At 42.7% G+C, this 16809-nt stretch overlaps 1 protein-coding gene across 2 annotated transcripts in view; it reads left to right on the top strand.

Moving 5' to 3' along the window:
- Nucleotides 1-733: 733 nt before the first annotated feature.
- MAST4 (microtubule associated serine/threonine kinase family member 4) overlaps nt 734-16809 on the top strand; it is a 279183-nt gene continuing 263107 nt past the window's right edge. For both annotated transcript variants that reach the window (XM_077790300.1, XM_021534406.3), the window contains exon 1: nt 734-952. In XM_077790300.1, coding sequence (XP_077646426.1) covers nt 734-952 — 219 coding nt within the window. The remainder of the gene's footprint in view (nt 953-16809) is intronic.

Raw genomic sequence — 16809 nt, 5'->3', positions numbered from 1 at the left:
GTTGTCCAGGAAGATTTGCAAAAGCTTTCAGATGCCTAACTTTTGTCATGTTCTTTGGTTTCAGTGACTGGAAGTTTGGTCACAAATCCAAGTGTCGATGCCAGTTTGAAACACTCAAAGGGATTTCTGTTTGCTGCAAGATCACAACTAGGCATCTGTAGTCTTGGGCAAAATGGTGCGAAGACGGCAAAATTGCTGCCATAAACTGCCGGTAGCTCCGTTTTAGAGGAAGTGAGAGGCGCAGAAAACTCTTATATAATGTAAAATAGCTGCTCTTACTTAAACCCGTGACATCGCCCGGGAGCGGAGCGTGGCTCGCTGTGCCCACGCCGAGTCGATCCCAGCAGATCTCGGGCTCCGGCAGACCCCGCTGCCCTCTCCGCGCGGGGCCGTCCGGGCGCCTCGGAGCCCGGCGGGACGCGGGACAGCCGCGGGACAGCCGCGGGACACGGCGCTTTCCCCCGCCTCCAGCCTCCGTCTGCGGCGGAGGCAGCCCCGGGCCGGGCGCACCCAGCCCCGCCGCGCTCCGCCGCTCCGGGCCCGCCCTCCGCACCGTTGGCTCCGCCCGGCCCGGCCCGGCCCGCCCCGCCGCCCGCAGGCGCCGCCCGGCCGAGCGCGGAGCTGGCCCGGCCCGGCCCGGCCCGGAGCGCCGCTGCTGCGCCGCGCTCTGCGGGCGGGGGAGCGCGGCTGCCGGCGGCGGGGCGCGCTGCCGGCGCGGCTCTGAGCCCCCGCCATGGCGGAGAAAGTTTCGGCGGCTTCGGAGCGGGCGCGGGGCGCCGGCCACGTCGGCTCCTCTTGCTCCGGCTCCTCCTCCGGCTCGGAAACTCTCTCCGAGGAGGGAGAGGGCGGCGGGGCGGCGACGGCCCCCGGCGGGGCGACGGCTTTGGCGGAGCGGGCGATCCGCGGCGGGCGGGCGGAGGACGACGCCTCGCTGGAGGAGCGGGATGAAGAGGTGCGCGGGGTCGGGCGGCGGCGGCTGCTTCTTCGCCCTGTGCTCCGGGGCGCGCCGGGAGCGCCCGCAGCGCGGCCGTCCCGGGGTGCGGGGCCGGGACCCCGCGCGGGGAGCGCTCCGTGCCCGCCTGGGGACAGCGCCTTCGCGGCGGTCTCCCGGCTAAACCCGAGACGTTCTTGTTTCTTCTCGGCCGGAGCTCTCCGACTGCCGAAAATTGAGAGTTGGCGGTTTTTGTATGGAGAGGGGAATTTTTGATTTAGGAAGGCTTGTTTGTGTATTGGTTTATTTATTTTTTTTTTCTTCCTATCCACGAACGTGTCACCTTTGGAAGGCGCCGCTCCAAAGCAAACTCTTTAATGCCAGGAGGAAGTGATGGGCAAGCCCCCACACTACAGTAATCCTTTGGTGAGAGCTTATGGCAGGCTATGTGGATCATGGAGGAGCTCTGTGGGTGACAGATCCATAGCGTGATAACGCGGAAACGCGTGTTGTTCTTTTTCCTCTCCTGATCTAGCTACAATACCTACTAAGCACTCTTAAAACAATCGCCCCACATTGTTACAGTGAAACAACCTTTTTGGGTCTTGAGACAGATATTTAAAAATTATTTTATTTATTTCTTGTTGCATGATTCACACTTCTTAAATCTATTTCAAGCCATGACCCCAACCAGGTGCATTGTTCTGTCTGACTGCTGCTTTACTTTGCTTCAGTGCATCATCTCTTCTGTGCCTTACTTACGGTCTTTTGTTGTGGTCAACTTTTTCGTTTGCTCTTAGGGGGCGTTTTTTTATTCTGTGTCTTTATGTAGCTGGGTCTGCAAAGGTTTTTCGAGAAACCTTGCGTTTCTAGAGGAGTATCTGTTAAGCTGGTTGAAGTTATTTTCAACTAGTTGAGCTGTGGTTGTCAGTAATGTTTCCCTCTGTATTAATGGCTGTTTATGTAGCTCCTGCTTTTCCTTTTTTCCTGGTGCATCCTGTAAATTGATACAGCTGTAGAGCAGCATGATCAATTGGAACTAAATATACCTTTCTGTATCCCTTCTAATTTTTTTTTTCTTAAATACTCAAACTGAGACCAGGTTCCTTGCTTCTTTAAACTGCATGAGCCCCTGAAGAGTGGAATGTATTTGCAGTGAAACGTATTTACGATAGGAGTAGAGTGAATGTGGATATATTCACTTTTTTTTAATATATATATATATATATGTGAACCTGCTTTTTCGCTGAACTGAGTAGGAGCTCCATAGCTGCTGTTAGTATGAAGCACATTGCTAGGTGATTAAGATATCCTGCTTCTCGGCAGGAATTGATACATGTGGGCTTGGGGCTATGCTTACCACAATTATGTGGTGTCTAGATGGTTTAGTGCTCAGTTGGTAAGCCTGCATAATACAGTGCAGAAATGTACAGTCTGTCTATTCCGTTAGCTAAACTCGGAGCTGCTGGCAGACCAGTGAATTTCTGGTAAAGGCTTGTTATTTCTGTGTGTGCTTTGGAGATAAATTACAGGCATCTTTTGAGTTGACAGTATAGAGAAGGTAAGCCCAAAAATAACTCAACGTTGCAATAACGGAATTTCGAAATTCTCTAAGGGCAAGCTGATATCTCACCATCAGTTAGTAGTGCCAGAAGATAGCAGCATAAACTCAAGTTAGTGTTGTGGTGGGAGAGTTTGCTCACACTGTGCAGCTTTATTCTGTCCCCTTTATTCCCTTCTGCTAGGTTCCTTTATTATCTGAAACCAGATTTTTTTGTGTTTTGGTTTTGCCCATCCTTCCTTTTGGTGTAGTCAGTGTTTGCAGTTGAATTTCTGCCTACCTGCAGAACCACCGGGCAAATCCACGTGCATAATAATTTTGTGCAAGGACACCACAGTGCATTTCAGTGCAGAGGTTAATTTGAAGCTGAGAGAGCAGCTATTCACATGGAAATCACTAAGGACAGTGGAAGAAAGCAAGGCTGAGGTCCAAGATGTACATACAGATGATTTCAGGCTTTTTTATTTGCTACCTGCTGAAAGTATCCCATTGAGAGAAGTGCTTGAAGATACTGTTTTCAGATTGACATCCTGTTTAATTATTATCAAATAATGAAATGTTGCCATTCTCTGTGCTTTTGTATTACTGAGTTCTTTTAATTATATGGATCTCCAGTGTTTGATCCTGTGCTTGCAGGTTTCATTTTCTCCTCTTGCCCTGTCCTTGTTTCTGTTGCTAGCATAGCAGAATTGAATCTGTTGTCACAGCTGTTCAGTATCCTTCAGACAGCAGTGGAACAGATTGTCCTGCTACCTCTATTTCTACTTTAGCTGTCAGTAAATTCTTCTAAGTCATGACATATAAAAGGTTTCCAAACTAAATAAATGGATAGTTAGAAAACATGTAGATTTCCCCATACACATTACCATTTCATGTGGTATTTCAGTAGAACTATTTCTTCTTCTGTGATGCTGTATAAGCATTCTTTACAGCTTGAATCTGTCTCCTTCTGGATTTCTTTGGACTAAACAGCCCCAGTGTTTTTCATCTGCTCCTGTAGAATGTGCTTCTAGACATCTGATAATTCTCATTCCTATCCTGTGTATTCATTCCAGCTGGTTACATCGGTTTTGAAGCATCTGTCAAAAAACAGAATGTCATACTCAGATTTACACCTTGCCAGATCTGCTAGAACAGAGAGATTACTTCAGAGGTTTCTCAAACACTGTTGTTTTTTACATTACCCTAGATGGCTAATATGCAATTTGTGGTCCATTGTGATTTATATGTCTTTCCTGAAGAATGGTAAGAACATTTCTACTCTACGAAAAAGTGGTTGGCCTCCCCACCTCAGTGAAGGAAACTTAAGGATGCTATCTAGAGTAGGTCAGCTTCTTTTATGTTCAGAAATTAGACTGTAGAACTTAAAGCATGATAACTCCTCTTCTGAGTATCACGTCTGGAAGAGTTTCCTGCAAGGAAACAAGGAAGGAAAGGGTGGGAAGAGATGATACATCACTTTTTTTTTTTCTTCTTTGTTGTCATTACTTCATCCCACAGTTGCATAAACTTCACCTTAAAAAAAACAAAACAACCAAAAAATCACAAAATACCTGAAGAAAAACAATCCTTCATTTCATGTAAGCAAGAACAAATAATAGTTTACAAGATTACAGTCATCAGTTTCTCAAGTGTTTTTGATGTCTTACTTTGAGATCTTAAGACACATGAGAATTAAATAAGGGTTTAATACCAACATCTGAGAAACTCTTTGCATTTGGAACATATATGTGTTGAAGTGCTGTGGGTAGCAAGCACATAAACACAAATGAATTCAAGCAGATTATTTGCCTATGCTCTTCTGAGGTGAGTAGCTAACTGCTGACGGCAGACAGGACAGGATTGCATGGTGAAGGGCACTCAAGTACAGTACTGCATAGATGATGGGTCACTACATTTCTAATACTGTGTGGTTGGTTAGTTTTAATTTTTTTTTCTGGGTTCTTTTCAGAACTCTCTTTGCTGGAAAGTGTTTTGCAGACTATGAAGAGAGGAGCTGAGGCTGGGCAACAGTATGTTTTTTGTTGTAATCTCCTTCTGCTCTCTGTGAGTAGTCAATACTGGACTTACATTGTGGAGGATAATGGATATGGAGGATAATCCTTTTGATGGTGGTTTTCAAATCTTAGTCAATGTTTTATAGGGGAGCTGAAAGCTCACTTGGTTTAACCTTGTTTCTTAAGAGGAGAATGAAGGGAAGCTATGGATTTCTTGCTTACACCAGTATTCTCAAAGATCTGAAGGTTAAATTGTGTATCTTGGAGTTATCTGTTTTTCCATCACCTTTCTATAAACCTTGTTACAGTAACTACACATTGCTTACCAAAGCAGAGTAACAAACCAGGAAGGATCAGAATTCTTTCAGAATCATACTTTGCCATATAACAAAACATCTGAAATGGATCCAGAAGCTTCTGAACCTGCCAGTGACTTCTGAATTACCATAGTAAGTTCTCTTCATTATTCTAGATGCTTAAAAAAAACTCCCTTAGAACCTAAAACCACCTACAAAAAATGGCGGAGGGGAAGGAAATATGGTATTTTGTTCTCAAATAATTCCAGTTCTTGTTCTGTAAATTCAGTGTTTGGCACTGAAGTGACTCTTTGAGTTTATAAGAATTGAGATGATGAGCATCATGACAAGATAAGTTTTGTCATGAAAAGTGTCCACGGAACTTTGAAGTTGATTGTTGTACATTTTCTCCTTCTATCTAGTTAATGTATATTGTGTATTAAAAAGTATCTCACTGCACAGAGTGAGTACAAAACCTTTTTTTGTTGTTGCTAACTCTTCTGAATCTGCCTTCTTGCTGTTGATGTTGCAATCTGTTGCAGCTTTATGAGGACTGTGTGGTGAGAATTAATTATTAGGAAGCTAAGATTTTGTCATTAGAGTATTCATAGCAAGGTGAGGAGTGTGGTAAAGAATGTATTGCTCTAGAAACTATGCTTTCACACATTCATCCTTTAACATATGTTTACTGGGAAGGTACAGTCCCTTCACCATTACAGATTACGTGACAGATCTTCACCCCAACAAAATTGCGGTTTGGGAGAGGGGTGGAAATCAAAATACTTTAGTATTTTGCAGTGTGTGAAGTGATGGCAATATTTACATGTGCATCTACATGTAATGGAGGTGGTGGTAGCTCTGGCAAGGTCTCTATGACCTAGGTAGAAAGTAATGTTGTGTTAATTATCTCTTTCCCTTCCTGTTTATCTTGCTGCAGAAGTAACCATGGGACATTCACAGACTGTGAGGGATTTACCATAGATTTTTTCCTCTAATTGTTTCAGTCTTTCTTATCTCTAACAGCGATGGATTATTCCCTTTTCTAGCACACCTGAATGATAAAGCTAGTGAAAGATGAATAGCCTAATTGCTAGAGTGTGATCTTTAGTTCGTACTAAAGAATAGTATTGGCATCAAAAAATTTATTCTTCTCAGGGTTAAAATGATTGTGGTAGGATTAAATAAAACACTCATCTAATCTAGAACAGCTGCAAAAACTGTTATTTTGTCATGTCAGCCAGACTAATAGCATTGCTTTTGGTTTTTTAGGTATGTTTGTGGTAAGTTACATGTAAAGTGAAATACTTGACAATTTAAGTGAGTAGGGCTGTCTCAAGAGTCATGTAAAAGACTTCACTTCAGTATGAAAAAAATGTATGTTTGTCTATGAAAGGAATGTATGTTGTCTGCTTTAAACCTTTCCTCTGCAGCTTAGGCCTTTAAAGGTGCCTGCTGCTATGTCTCCTTGGTTTCTAAGAAATCCTCTGGGACATGGAGGGATATATGGTTGAGGGCTTAATCTAAAATAGCCATATCTTGCTGCTTGATATTTGAAAATATCAGTAGAGCAGTAGTATTTGCAGCTCTCTGGAACTTCTTTTCAAGAATTTGATGGGTGTAAATAAGCCTATAACCAGAACATCTATCTTTCATTTCACTTGGAATAAGTGAGAAGTGAAGAAGCATACATTGAGTTGCATAGCTGATTTTTTTGCACTAGAACTATTTAGATACTTAAAATTCTGGAAGAAGGTGGGTGAGGAACTGATAATTACAGTCTTCATAATCTGAACAGTTTGCAAAAATAGTTGAGAGGCCCTTTTGCACCCTTTATATTTTTCAGACTGGTGGACATAGTCCTGAGGCTAATCCTCAGAATCCCTTAGTGTCTGTATGTCCAACTGTGAAGCCAAATGTAAAGAAACATCTTTTTTTTGAAAAGGTGCAGCTTTGTAGAAGGAGTACAGCCCAAAGTGTGTTGGCTAGATGTAAGCTGTTTTGAAGTGAATGTTGGTAAGCATAACATAACAAGGTGTGTTACTCTTGTACTGTGAGGAAGCTCTGTATGATGGGGCTACTTTGCTAGCAGTAACAGCTTGCATAAAGTTGAGCTTGTAGAAGAGAATAAGAGAATTTGAAATCTTGAGGCACAAAATAAAAGCGTGGCCAAGGAGTGCAAATGAGGAGGTCCTTGAGCTAGAAAGCTGAACAGCTAGGTAGCTTTTTTCTGCAGCAATTCATGCAATGGGGTAACTTTGCCTCTTGGTTTTGTCATAAATTATGCACTGTCCCCCACTCCCCAAGCACAACTGTACTCAAAGTTTGCAGTACTGAAGCATTAATACTATTGAATACTTGGTTTCTAATCCTGTGGTTTTGTTACTGCATAGAGCTGGCAAACATTAACTAGCAATGCTCTTCTGTACAAGGCATGGCAAAAAGATTTACCCTTCCTTTAGAGCAAAAATTTGAAATGCAGAATTAGGAAACTTAAGAATAAGTGGCATAAATACTCTGAAAATATTAGTAATGAGAACAGAGTCCCTGCAGTTTTCTGTTGAATCTTCCTTCAGTAAATTTGCTCTGGAGGTTGGAGGTTTTCTCTTAGATCTGTTATGACAAAGCAGATACCTATTACTAAGAACTTCAATAATGCAGGGTTGGCCTGTTCTGCTGGGTTGAGATCTGACCTGCTCCAGCTTTGTCTTAAGAGATGTACCAGTCTTCTTAACAGCTTCTTTAACTGGAAAAGTGGAAGGGAGCAAGAAAATTTTTGCTTTGTTTCTAGTTTGATGTCTTTTGGTATGTGCAGCAGTGTTCTAGCATATGTTGTGAGTGTCTCAGAGTTATGGTATCACCAGCAGTACTGTGTCATTGCTAAGCTCCTTTAAAAATAGTGATGTGGGCTTGAAATACTCTGCAGACTGAAACACACAAGGTCCTACTGCCAAATTTTGTGATTTGTTGCCTTAGCCTTCAGATTTTTCAGATTTTTTTTCAGTTCTTTTCTTGTAGCTGTGGCGTTTAAAATTCTTTTTGAAACTTTATAATAATGGTGCTTGGTTTAAAGTTATATGAGTCGCGAGAGACTGGTGCCTAAAGTAATAAAATGTTGGTAGTGCTTTTTTTTTTTGGTTTTTTTTTTTTTGTTTTTTGTTTTTTGTTTTTTTGTGATACAATGAAAGCAAAAAATTGAGGGCCAGGTAGCTGAAAAGGTGAGAAACATGGGAGTCTGTTGGCATATGAGCTGTGCTTTGAAATCAAGCTAGGAACCTATCTTAGCTTTTGGTTTACTGAGCTAAGTAGGGTTTTATTTATACTTTGCTACCAGAATGGGTGCCTTTATCAAACTTTCTATCTGAAAGACTGCCTGCAACCAAGGAGCAGTGGGATGAATGCCTTGCCCTCCTGTACAAATGTAACTAAGCTGATGAACTTGTGCTGTTCAGAAGTGAGCTTACAAGTACCTCAAGAGTTAAAGCTTAAGTGTTCAGCAGTATAAACAGCCTGGCTGCCATTGCCACAGGTTTCTTCACTGAGTAATTAAATTTCAAGTGGGATGAATGCAAGACTTTTTTCTTAATGGATAATTCACAGAATTCACAGAATGACTAGGTTGGAAGAGACCTTAAAGATCATCAAGTCCAACCCATCCCTAACACCTCAACTAAGCCATGGCACTGAGTGCCACATCCAGTCCTTTCTTAAACACATCCAGGGATGGTGACTCCACCACCTCCCCCGGCAGACCATTCTAGAACTTTATCACCCTTCTTGTAAAAAACTTCTTCCTAATATACAATCTGTATCTTCCTAATATACAACCTTGGTGCAGCTTGAGACTGTGTCCTCTCATTCTGTCATTTGCTGCCTGGTGAAAGATACCAACCCCTGCCTGACTACAGCCACCTTTCAGGAAGTTGTAGAGAATGATAAGGACACCCCTGAGTCTACTTTTGTCCAGGCTAAAGAACCCCAGCTCCCTCAGCTACCCCTCACAGGGTTTGTGTTCCAAGACCCTCACCAGCCTTGTTGCTCTCCTCTGGACACGTTCAAGCATCTCAACATCCTTCCCAAACTGAGGGGCCAGAACTGGACACAGCACTCAAGATGTGGCCTCACCAGTGCCAGGTACAGGGAAAGGGTGACCTCCCTGGTCCTGCTGGCCACACCATTCCTGGCACAGGCCAGGATGCCATTGGCCTCTTGGCTCATGCTCAGTTGGATATCAACCAGTACCCCCAGGTCCCTTTCTGCCAGGGCACTGTCCAGCCACACTGTCCCCAGCCTATAACACTGCAGGGGGTTATTGTGGCCAAAATGCAGGGCTTGGCACTTGGGTTTATTAAACTTCTGCCCATCCATTCAACCATTCCAGGTCTCTCTGCAGAGCCCTCCTACCTTCCAACAGATCAACACATGCTCCCAGCTCCAAGGTGTCGTCCGCAAGTGAAAGACTCATTCCCCTCATCCATGTCATCAATAAAGACATGAAACAGAACTGGTCCCAGCACAGACCCCTGAGGGACACCACTGGTGACTGGCCCAGCTGGATGCAGCATTGCTCACCACCACTCTCTGGGCCCGGCCATCCAGCCAGTTCCTGACCCAGCAGAGTGCTCCTGTCCAAGCCGTGGGCTGCAGCTTTTCCACGAGAACTGTGGGAGACAGTGTCAAAGGCCTTGCTGAAGTCCAGGTACACAATGTCCACAGCCTTTCCCGCATCCACCAGGGGGGTCACCTGGCCATAAAAGGAGACCAGGTTGGTCAAACACAACATACCCCTCCTAAACCCATGCTGGCTGGGTCTGATACCCTGGCCATCCTGTAAGTTCTGTGTGATGACACTCAGTATAAACTGTTCCATAACCTTATCTGGTACAGTCTGGCTAACTGGTCTATAATTGCCAGGATCCTCCTTCCCACCCGTTTTGTGAATGGGTGTCACACTGGCCAGCTTCCATCCTCTGGAACCTCACCAGTGAGCCAGGATTGCTGGTAAATGATGGAGCTGGCTCATCTGACAGCTCCCTCATCACCCTGGGATGGATCTCATCTGGTCCCATGGATGTATGAATATCCAAGCAGCTCAGGAATTCTCTGACTGCCTCCTCTCAGATAATGGGGGGATCATTCTGCTCCCTGATATCACTGAGCAACCGAAAAACACAGTTATCCTGAAGGCAAGTCTTCTCCCTAAAAACTGAGACTAAGGCTTTAAGCACCTCTGCCTTCTCCTCATCAGCAGTAACAAAGTTTCCTTTCTGTATCTAATAAAGAGCAAAGGTTAGTCTTACTCTTCCTTTTACCATTAATATATTTATAAAAACATTATTTGTCATCTGTTACAAAAGTTTCCATTTTAAGTTCAAACTGGGCTTTAACCTCGCTATTTTTTTTCTACATACTCCAGCAGTCCTCTTAAATACTACCTGGGAAACCTGACCCTCCTTCCAAAGATGATTCATCTTTATTTTATTCCTGAGTTTGTCCAAAACCTCCTTGCCCATCCAGACTGGATGTTTGCCTCATCGACTTGTGTTTTGGCACACATGGCCAATGTGTTCCTGTGCCCGCAAGATCTCCATTTTGAAGCACAACCACCCTTGCTGAACTCCTTTATTTTTAAGGACTGCTTCCTAAGGAACTCTCTGAATCAGTCTTCTGAATAGGCCAAAGTCTGCCCTCTGAAAGTCCCATGTAAAAATCTTATTAATGTTTCTCTTCACCAAATATTGAGAATTTTATATTTTCATGATCACTATGCCCGAAGCAGCCTCCAGTCACCACATCTCCCACCAACCCATCTCTATTTGAAGGTAACAGGTCTAACATAGTCCCTCCCTTGGTGGGCTCACTCACCCGCTGTAGCAAAAAGTTATCCTCTACAAACTCTAAAAATTTCCTGGACTGCCTGTTTTCTCTGTATTAAATTCCCAACAAATGTCTGGCAAGTTGAAATCAAGAACAAAAACAGTAAGAACAATCAAGAACAAGTCAACAAGAACTAGGGCTGATGATCTAGAAACATTCTCTAGCTGTTTATAGAATGAATTGTCTACCATTTCTTCCTGGTTGGGTGGATGATTACAGACTCCCAGTAGGATGTCAGCCTTATTGGCCTTCCTCCTAGTTCTTACCCATAGGCACTCAAATTCATTGTCATTATTTTCAATATCTATGGTGTCCAAAGCCTCCTAATATAAAGGGCCACCCCTCCACATCTTATCCCTTTCCCATCTCTTCTGAAGAGCTTGTAGCCATCCAGTGCAGCACTACAGCCATGTGAATCATCACACCGTGTTTCTGTGATGGCAATTTCATCATAGCTCTGCTGTTGCACTATGGCCTCCAGCCTTTCTTGTTTGTTGCCCATGCTGTACATGTGCACCTCAGCTAGGCTCCTGATTTCATGCCTAACTCAGGCTTACCACCTTTGGGCCTGCTTTCAGAGAGCCCAGCTGCATCCCCTTCCCCCTTCAAACCTAGTTAAAGCCCTCTCAACAAGTTCTGCCTGTTCACAAGCTAAAAACCTTCTACCCTTAACAGAGAGATGGAGACCATCTAGTTCCAGTCGTCCAGATGCTGTAAAAGTTGCCTCATGATCAAAGAACCCAAAATTCTGCTGATGGCACCAACCCTTGAGCCACTTATTGACAATGTGAGTTCTATTCCTTTCATCAGTTTTCTGTGCCACCGAAGGGACTGATTAGAACACTACCCATGCTCCTGCCCTGTCAACCACTTAACCCCATGCCCTAAAGTCCCTTTTAGCTGCCCTGACACTCCTCTTTTCAATCTCATCACTGCCAGCCTGGGCTACCAGCAGTGGGTAATAATCAGAGGGCTGAATTAGCCCAGAAAGTCTCTCAGTAATATCCCATACCTGGGCCCTAGGGAGGCAGCAAACCTCCCTGTTGGATGTGTCTGGTAGACATATGGGGCCCTCTGTTCCAGTGAGAAGGGAATCACCCACCAGATTATCCTTCTTTCCTTTTTGATGTTAAAGGTGATAATCCTTCTCACAGATGAATCATAACTGGGAGGTTCACTGTGCAGATAGTTTTCTTCTAAATCATCTGGCTGATTCTCCAGATCCAGGGGTTCATACCTATTCTGAAGTGGCACCTGGCTTGGGAGTGGGGGTTGGGAGGAATTGTTATTATTACCTCCTCGAGTAGGTGCCCACTTCCACTCCCCTTTATCTACTAGGTGCCCTTCTATTGTCTGACAGTGGGAGGCATGGGAGTCTTCTGACTCTTGTTGGGCTTCGCTCATGGATGGAAGGGATCTTGGAAAGGGTCTCCACCAATCGATTTCCCTTTCATTTTCCCTGATACTCCTTATTCTTTCAACTTCCTAAGCTCGGCCAGTGAAAGGATATTGTTCACCTGTTCACACCACAGGCAGGTTTCCTCCACAACGCTCTCTGAAACCACTGATAAGCTCAAACAGTCCACACAGGAAGGGGTCTGGGCAGACGCATCCTTTTTGGAGGGTTCCATCTGATTACTTGTACTAACTGCAGTTTTGGATCACATACAAACCATTACTACCAGACACCCTAAAACCAACCAACCAACCAACCCCCCCAATCAACCAACAGAAACACCGCAAACATCACACAGTAAACCTTACTAGCAGGAAACCCTACAACCATGCCTGCTAGCCCTGCCTGCACAAACTGCCTCATAAACAGCTGTGCCGCTTCCTTGTTCGCTGGACTCCCTGGAGGCCTCATTTAATCAGCCCACTACTTGGAGATGGAAGAAGCCCTGCCCCAGACCTTGTGACCCTCAAGCACAAGCCACAGCTGCTCAGCATTCCCTCAAGCAGCCACTTCAGCGACGGAGGAAGCCCCACTCTGGTCCTGTGTGGCCCTCAAGCATACAGACAACATGTATTGTCTTAAACTAGAAAAAGAGAAATGTTTTTTCTGACTTTATGATCTAACAGCTCTGGAAGTGACCTTCAGGAGAAGCAAAAAAACCCAACCACAAAAGAAGCTATGAAAACCCTGTTGCAAAATTGCTAAGTGTTTGTGAAAATAATTGATTACTGGATGGGAACTTCTATAGCCAAGAGAGACTCACTGTTGCCTGACAGAGAAACTTCTGTATTAGATACATTTTGCAGAGTTTTATTTAAATGACTCTGTATATTTCAATATATCATTGTAATAATAATATAATAATTTAATGTAATATGATAGTTTAATATGAATGAATTTTTAATTTTTCAGGGGTGGTGCTTCTATACCAAGTAACAAACTTCTGTTGTGAGGCCATGCTGCCATGCTGGTGGGACTGTATAATTAATTGCACTTGGACTATTAATGATTCCATTGTTTTTAATAGCCTTGCAGTCCTGAGGAAGAGAGCTGTAGATGAATGAAGCAGATGAACTACTGCACTAAACTGCTAATTTGATTTTCATTGTTACCTCAGGAAACTTTCACTAGAAGGTAATAATGCTGTAGCTATGGTTCAATGGGTGCTTTCATTGTAAAGCTGTTATTTGGGCCATATAACAAGAATGCCTCAGATGACTTTCGATGTGTTTCTGGTTTTGTGCCTAGTACATGGCAGGGAAGGGCAGGGAGAATTGTACCTGATGTATTTTGTTCTGGGCTAGCTAGCGGAAGAGATTGTTTACAAAAGGTCGCTGCAAAATCCTTAAGCTCATCTTTGTCTTCATAGCTTTGATGAGTAGCTGGACTAATGTAAAGCTGCTGGGTGAGTTTTAACTTGCTATCAGTTCTTTCTTCCCCCTTCCCATTTGTTCAACTACTGCTGGTGTTAACACATGACACCACTGGAGGACACACTCCAGAGTTAAAGATGTTATTGATTTTGTTGGAACAGCTCTATAACAAGCAGAGTACTGCATATTGAATTGGCTGTACATACATTCAGAAAATGTGGTTCTAAGTTACAGCTGAAGCAGCAAGGAGATGACCTTGGGTATATAACTTACTTGCCATTGCAGAGCAGTGACCGTCATTGACTTGCTTGAGTTTCATTGAGTTCCTGAGTTTACCGAACCACAAACAATGTATTGGAATTATGGTGTGGGTTCAGGGTTGCTGAGTTCTTTTGAGAGGACGTAAATATGCTCACACTGAGTATGTGTTAAGGTAGTGTGGAGCAACAAAAAATGTGTTGATGTAGTACTTAGGGGCGTGGTTTAGTGGTGCACTTGACAGGCTGGGCTAGTGGATGGGCTCGATGATCTTTTCCAGCTTCAGTGATTCTAAGGGTCTAGGAAGGAAAATGTTAATTAAAGAATATTCCTACTGGTTTACAATAGCATCACTGTGATGCCAGGGAACTCCTAGCTATTGTTTTTGTGGTTTCCCCCTATTTGGTGCCACCCAAACTCAGCATGCATATTTTTAACCTCTTGTTAGATGTCATAACTATTGACTGAAAACTGAGGCAACTGAAACTTCAAGGGTTACATTAGGACAGCAGTGGTCCTACAGTCTTTACCCTAAAGTAGGCTAAAGATTTTTGAGGAGGAGGAAAGAGATTCAGTTAGGCTACAATGACGTACACTTGGGGAAAACATTCTCCATGACATTCAATAATTTTTATGCTTCTGATAGTATTAGCATTGTGTTAACAGGACCATTGGACACAAATTGAAGAAAAAAAAAATGTTAAAAATATGCAAAAACCTAAAGCCATATTATCAGGCACTTTATCAGGTGTAAGCTCATTTGAGGGTGAAGAAAAGCATATCTGAACTTTGTTATGTTGGTAACCACTGAAAGGAGGGATCTGCAAGCCCTGCTGTTACAGTCTGTATTACCTCACCTGCACACTGCCCAAGAGAGCAGCTGTGCCAGAAACTGGCATTATACCATGGGCACAACGAAGGAACAGCTTGTAACTTACAAACAGGTAGAGACAGGTTTTATAGCAGTGGGATCTAAAGCACTTTCATTCCAGGTGTACTTTCCCAATAAGACACTCATAAGTAGTATGTTGTTTTGACATTAAATTAGGAAAAAGTGAATTGCAGAAACTGCAGATGACAAATGTAGATATATTAAGTCATAGATCTTTCAGCGATAAACAAATACAGAATTGGAATTAGCAAGCTAAATATCTCTTGAGGACCTGGGCTTTACTCCAGGACAAAATGGGTATGTTTTTCATAGTATAGGTGTGCTAGTATCTCAAATATACCTAGCTGCAGTTATTGAAATCTTCTTGCTGCTATTATTAAGAAAAATGTATTTTTAATGCTAGTGATCATCTAATTAAATGAATGCCTTTCCTTTTATTCTTTCCATTTGGGAATTTATAATAGGTTATGTTGCAGAAGAGTTATTTTGACATTAGAACTTAATATGTACATCTTCTGAAAAAAGGATCCCACAGTTGTCTGACATGAAGATAGACTTTCTGTAGAAATATTGTTTCTATGAAACAAATTAAGAAAGAGAACTGTACCTACATAAGCAAGTATCACAAAACAAGGGTGATGGATTTGTGCTGTGCAATGCTGTTGAGGGCAGTACACATTGTATGTATTTTGAGGGAAATTACTTTAGATCAACAGTAGTCTGATCTCAAGATTTGAGGACCTTATACAGTGCCAGTTGTACAGGAGCCTAGGTATGCTTCAGGATTCGTTAAAGGACAGTAGAATCCTTGCTGACTCGGGTATTTGTGGTGCTGCCCTCAGATCAGCTACCTAAAGTTCGTGGTTGGTGCCTGGCCAGGTTTTTCTGGTAGGTGTTGAGTTTTAGGCAGCAGCTGATGCATGAACTGTTTTTACTGGATAAGCTTAAACTGAGTCTGCAAGAGCTGCAGTTGCAGCTTCAGTGATAGTGTAAACACAGTAATTTCAGTTGAAATTTATGGGTGTGGTGTTTTTCATCAGTCATGAATCCCTCTGCCTTCATTGGCTATTGTTGAGGTAATGTGCTTTCATGAGAGAATTAACAAGTGGTTAGTGTGTTAATCCTCACTGTTTAGGTTTGAAGTTGGTAATCCACCTCCAAGATGTCTTGACTATCTGAGGTTGTGTTTTCTATTTGCCTTAATTTTTTTGAATAGGAACTTTCTTCCTATGTGTAGTTAGCCTTTGGCAGTGTCTTCCCTGTGTTTAGGCATATTTGCTTTTAAATAGATTTGCCTGTTTCCTAGGAGACAAAGCAATATCACTTTGTGATTTTAATCCTTTAAGAGGTTATACATGTATAAATAAATATGGAAAAACATGTAGCCTTCCTTCTACTTTACCAGGTGTGGACAAGTAGAATGTTTTGATCTGTTTTCGTTTCTGGTGGTACTGCTAACAGATACCTTCTGCAGTTTGGTTTTGGTAACTGTACAATGTCTCTATTTATTTGGATAGACCAAATAAAGCCAGTTAAGCTGCTTCAATAAACCTGTGGGCAAAAAGCATTTTCATAACGAAAGATTGGTGTTTACTCTAGATATAAAGCTAGATCCTAAGATTTAAGGACTCCCCTAAAACCACACCGTTTTAATACATGTGTGTAGGAGACATTTGGTCTTCAGTGGATTAATGATACTTATGTACTTGATGTAGAAATCTTTTTTAAAAGTTTTTTTTAATAGTAGAGAGTGTGTATTGGCAAACATTGTGTATAAAACATATGGTATGGCTGCATTGATTTCCTTTAGTGTTTGGACAATTATGACTGTTTTCTTGCTGCAAAATTTCTGTAAGCGTATGCATATACTTTAAAGATCCAAATAATATGAGTAAAAATATGTGTGTGTAAATTGACTTTGAAGGGTTTTTTCCCTACAGACATAGCAGTTAAAATAATTCTGGTGTCTGCATTTGCAGGAGACATAGAAGGCAGCCTTCTGAAGTGCTTTGAGTGGTGTAGTGTACATAGGTGATCACTTGAGCACAGCTCCTAAGAGCTTGGAGTTGCAGCACATCTCTATATGTGACTAACCATTGAAGCACTTTGAGAGATTTTATAATAAGACTTCATCAAAACAATGATTGTCTTGTTTACTTTATTGTACTCAT

This window comes from Lonchura striata, chromosome Z (genome assembly GCF_046129695.1).
Source record: "Lonchura striata isolate bLonStr1 chromosome Z, bLonStr1.mat, whole genome shotgun sequence".
In the NCBI taxonomy this organism is placed as follows: domain Eukaryota; kingdom Metazoa; phylum Chordata; class Aves; order Passeriformes; family Estrildidae; genus Lonchura; species Lonchura striata.
Note: the sequence above shows the minus strand (reverse complement) of the source record. Positions and strands in the feature narration are given on the sequence as shown.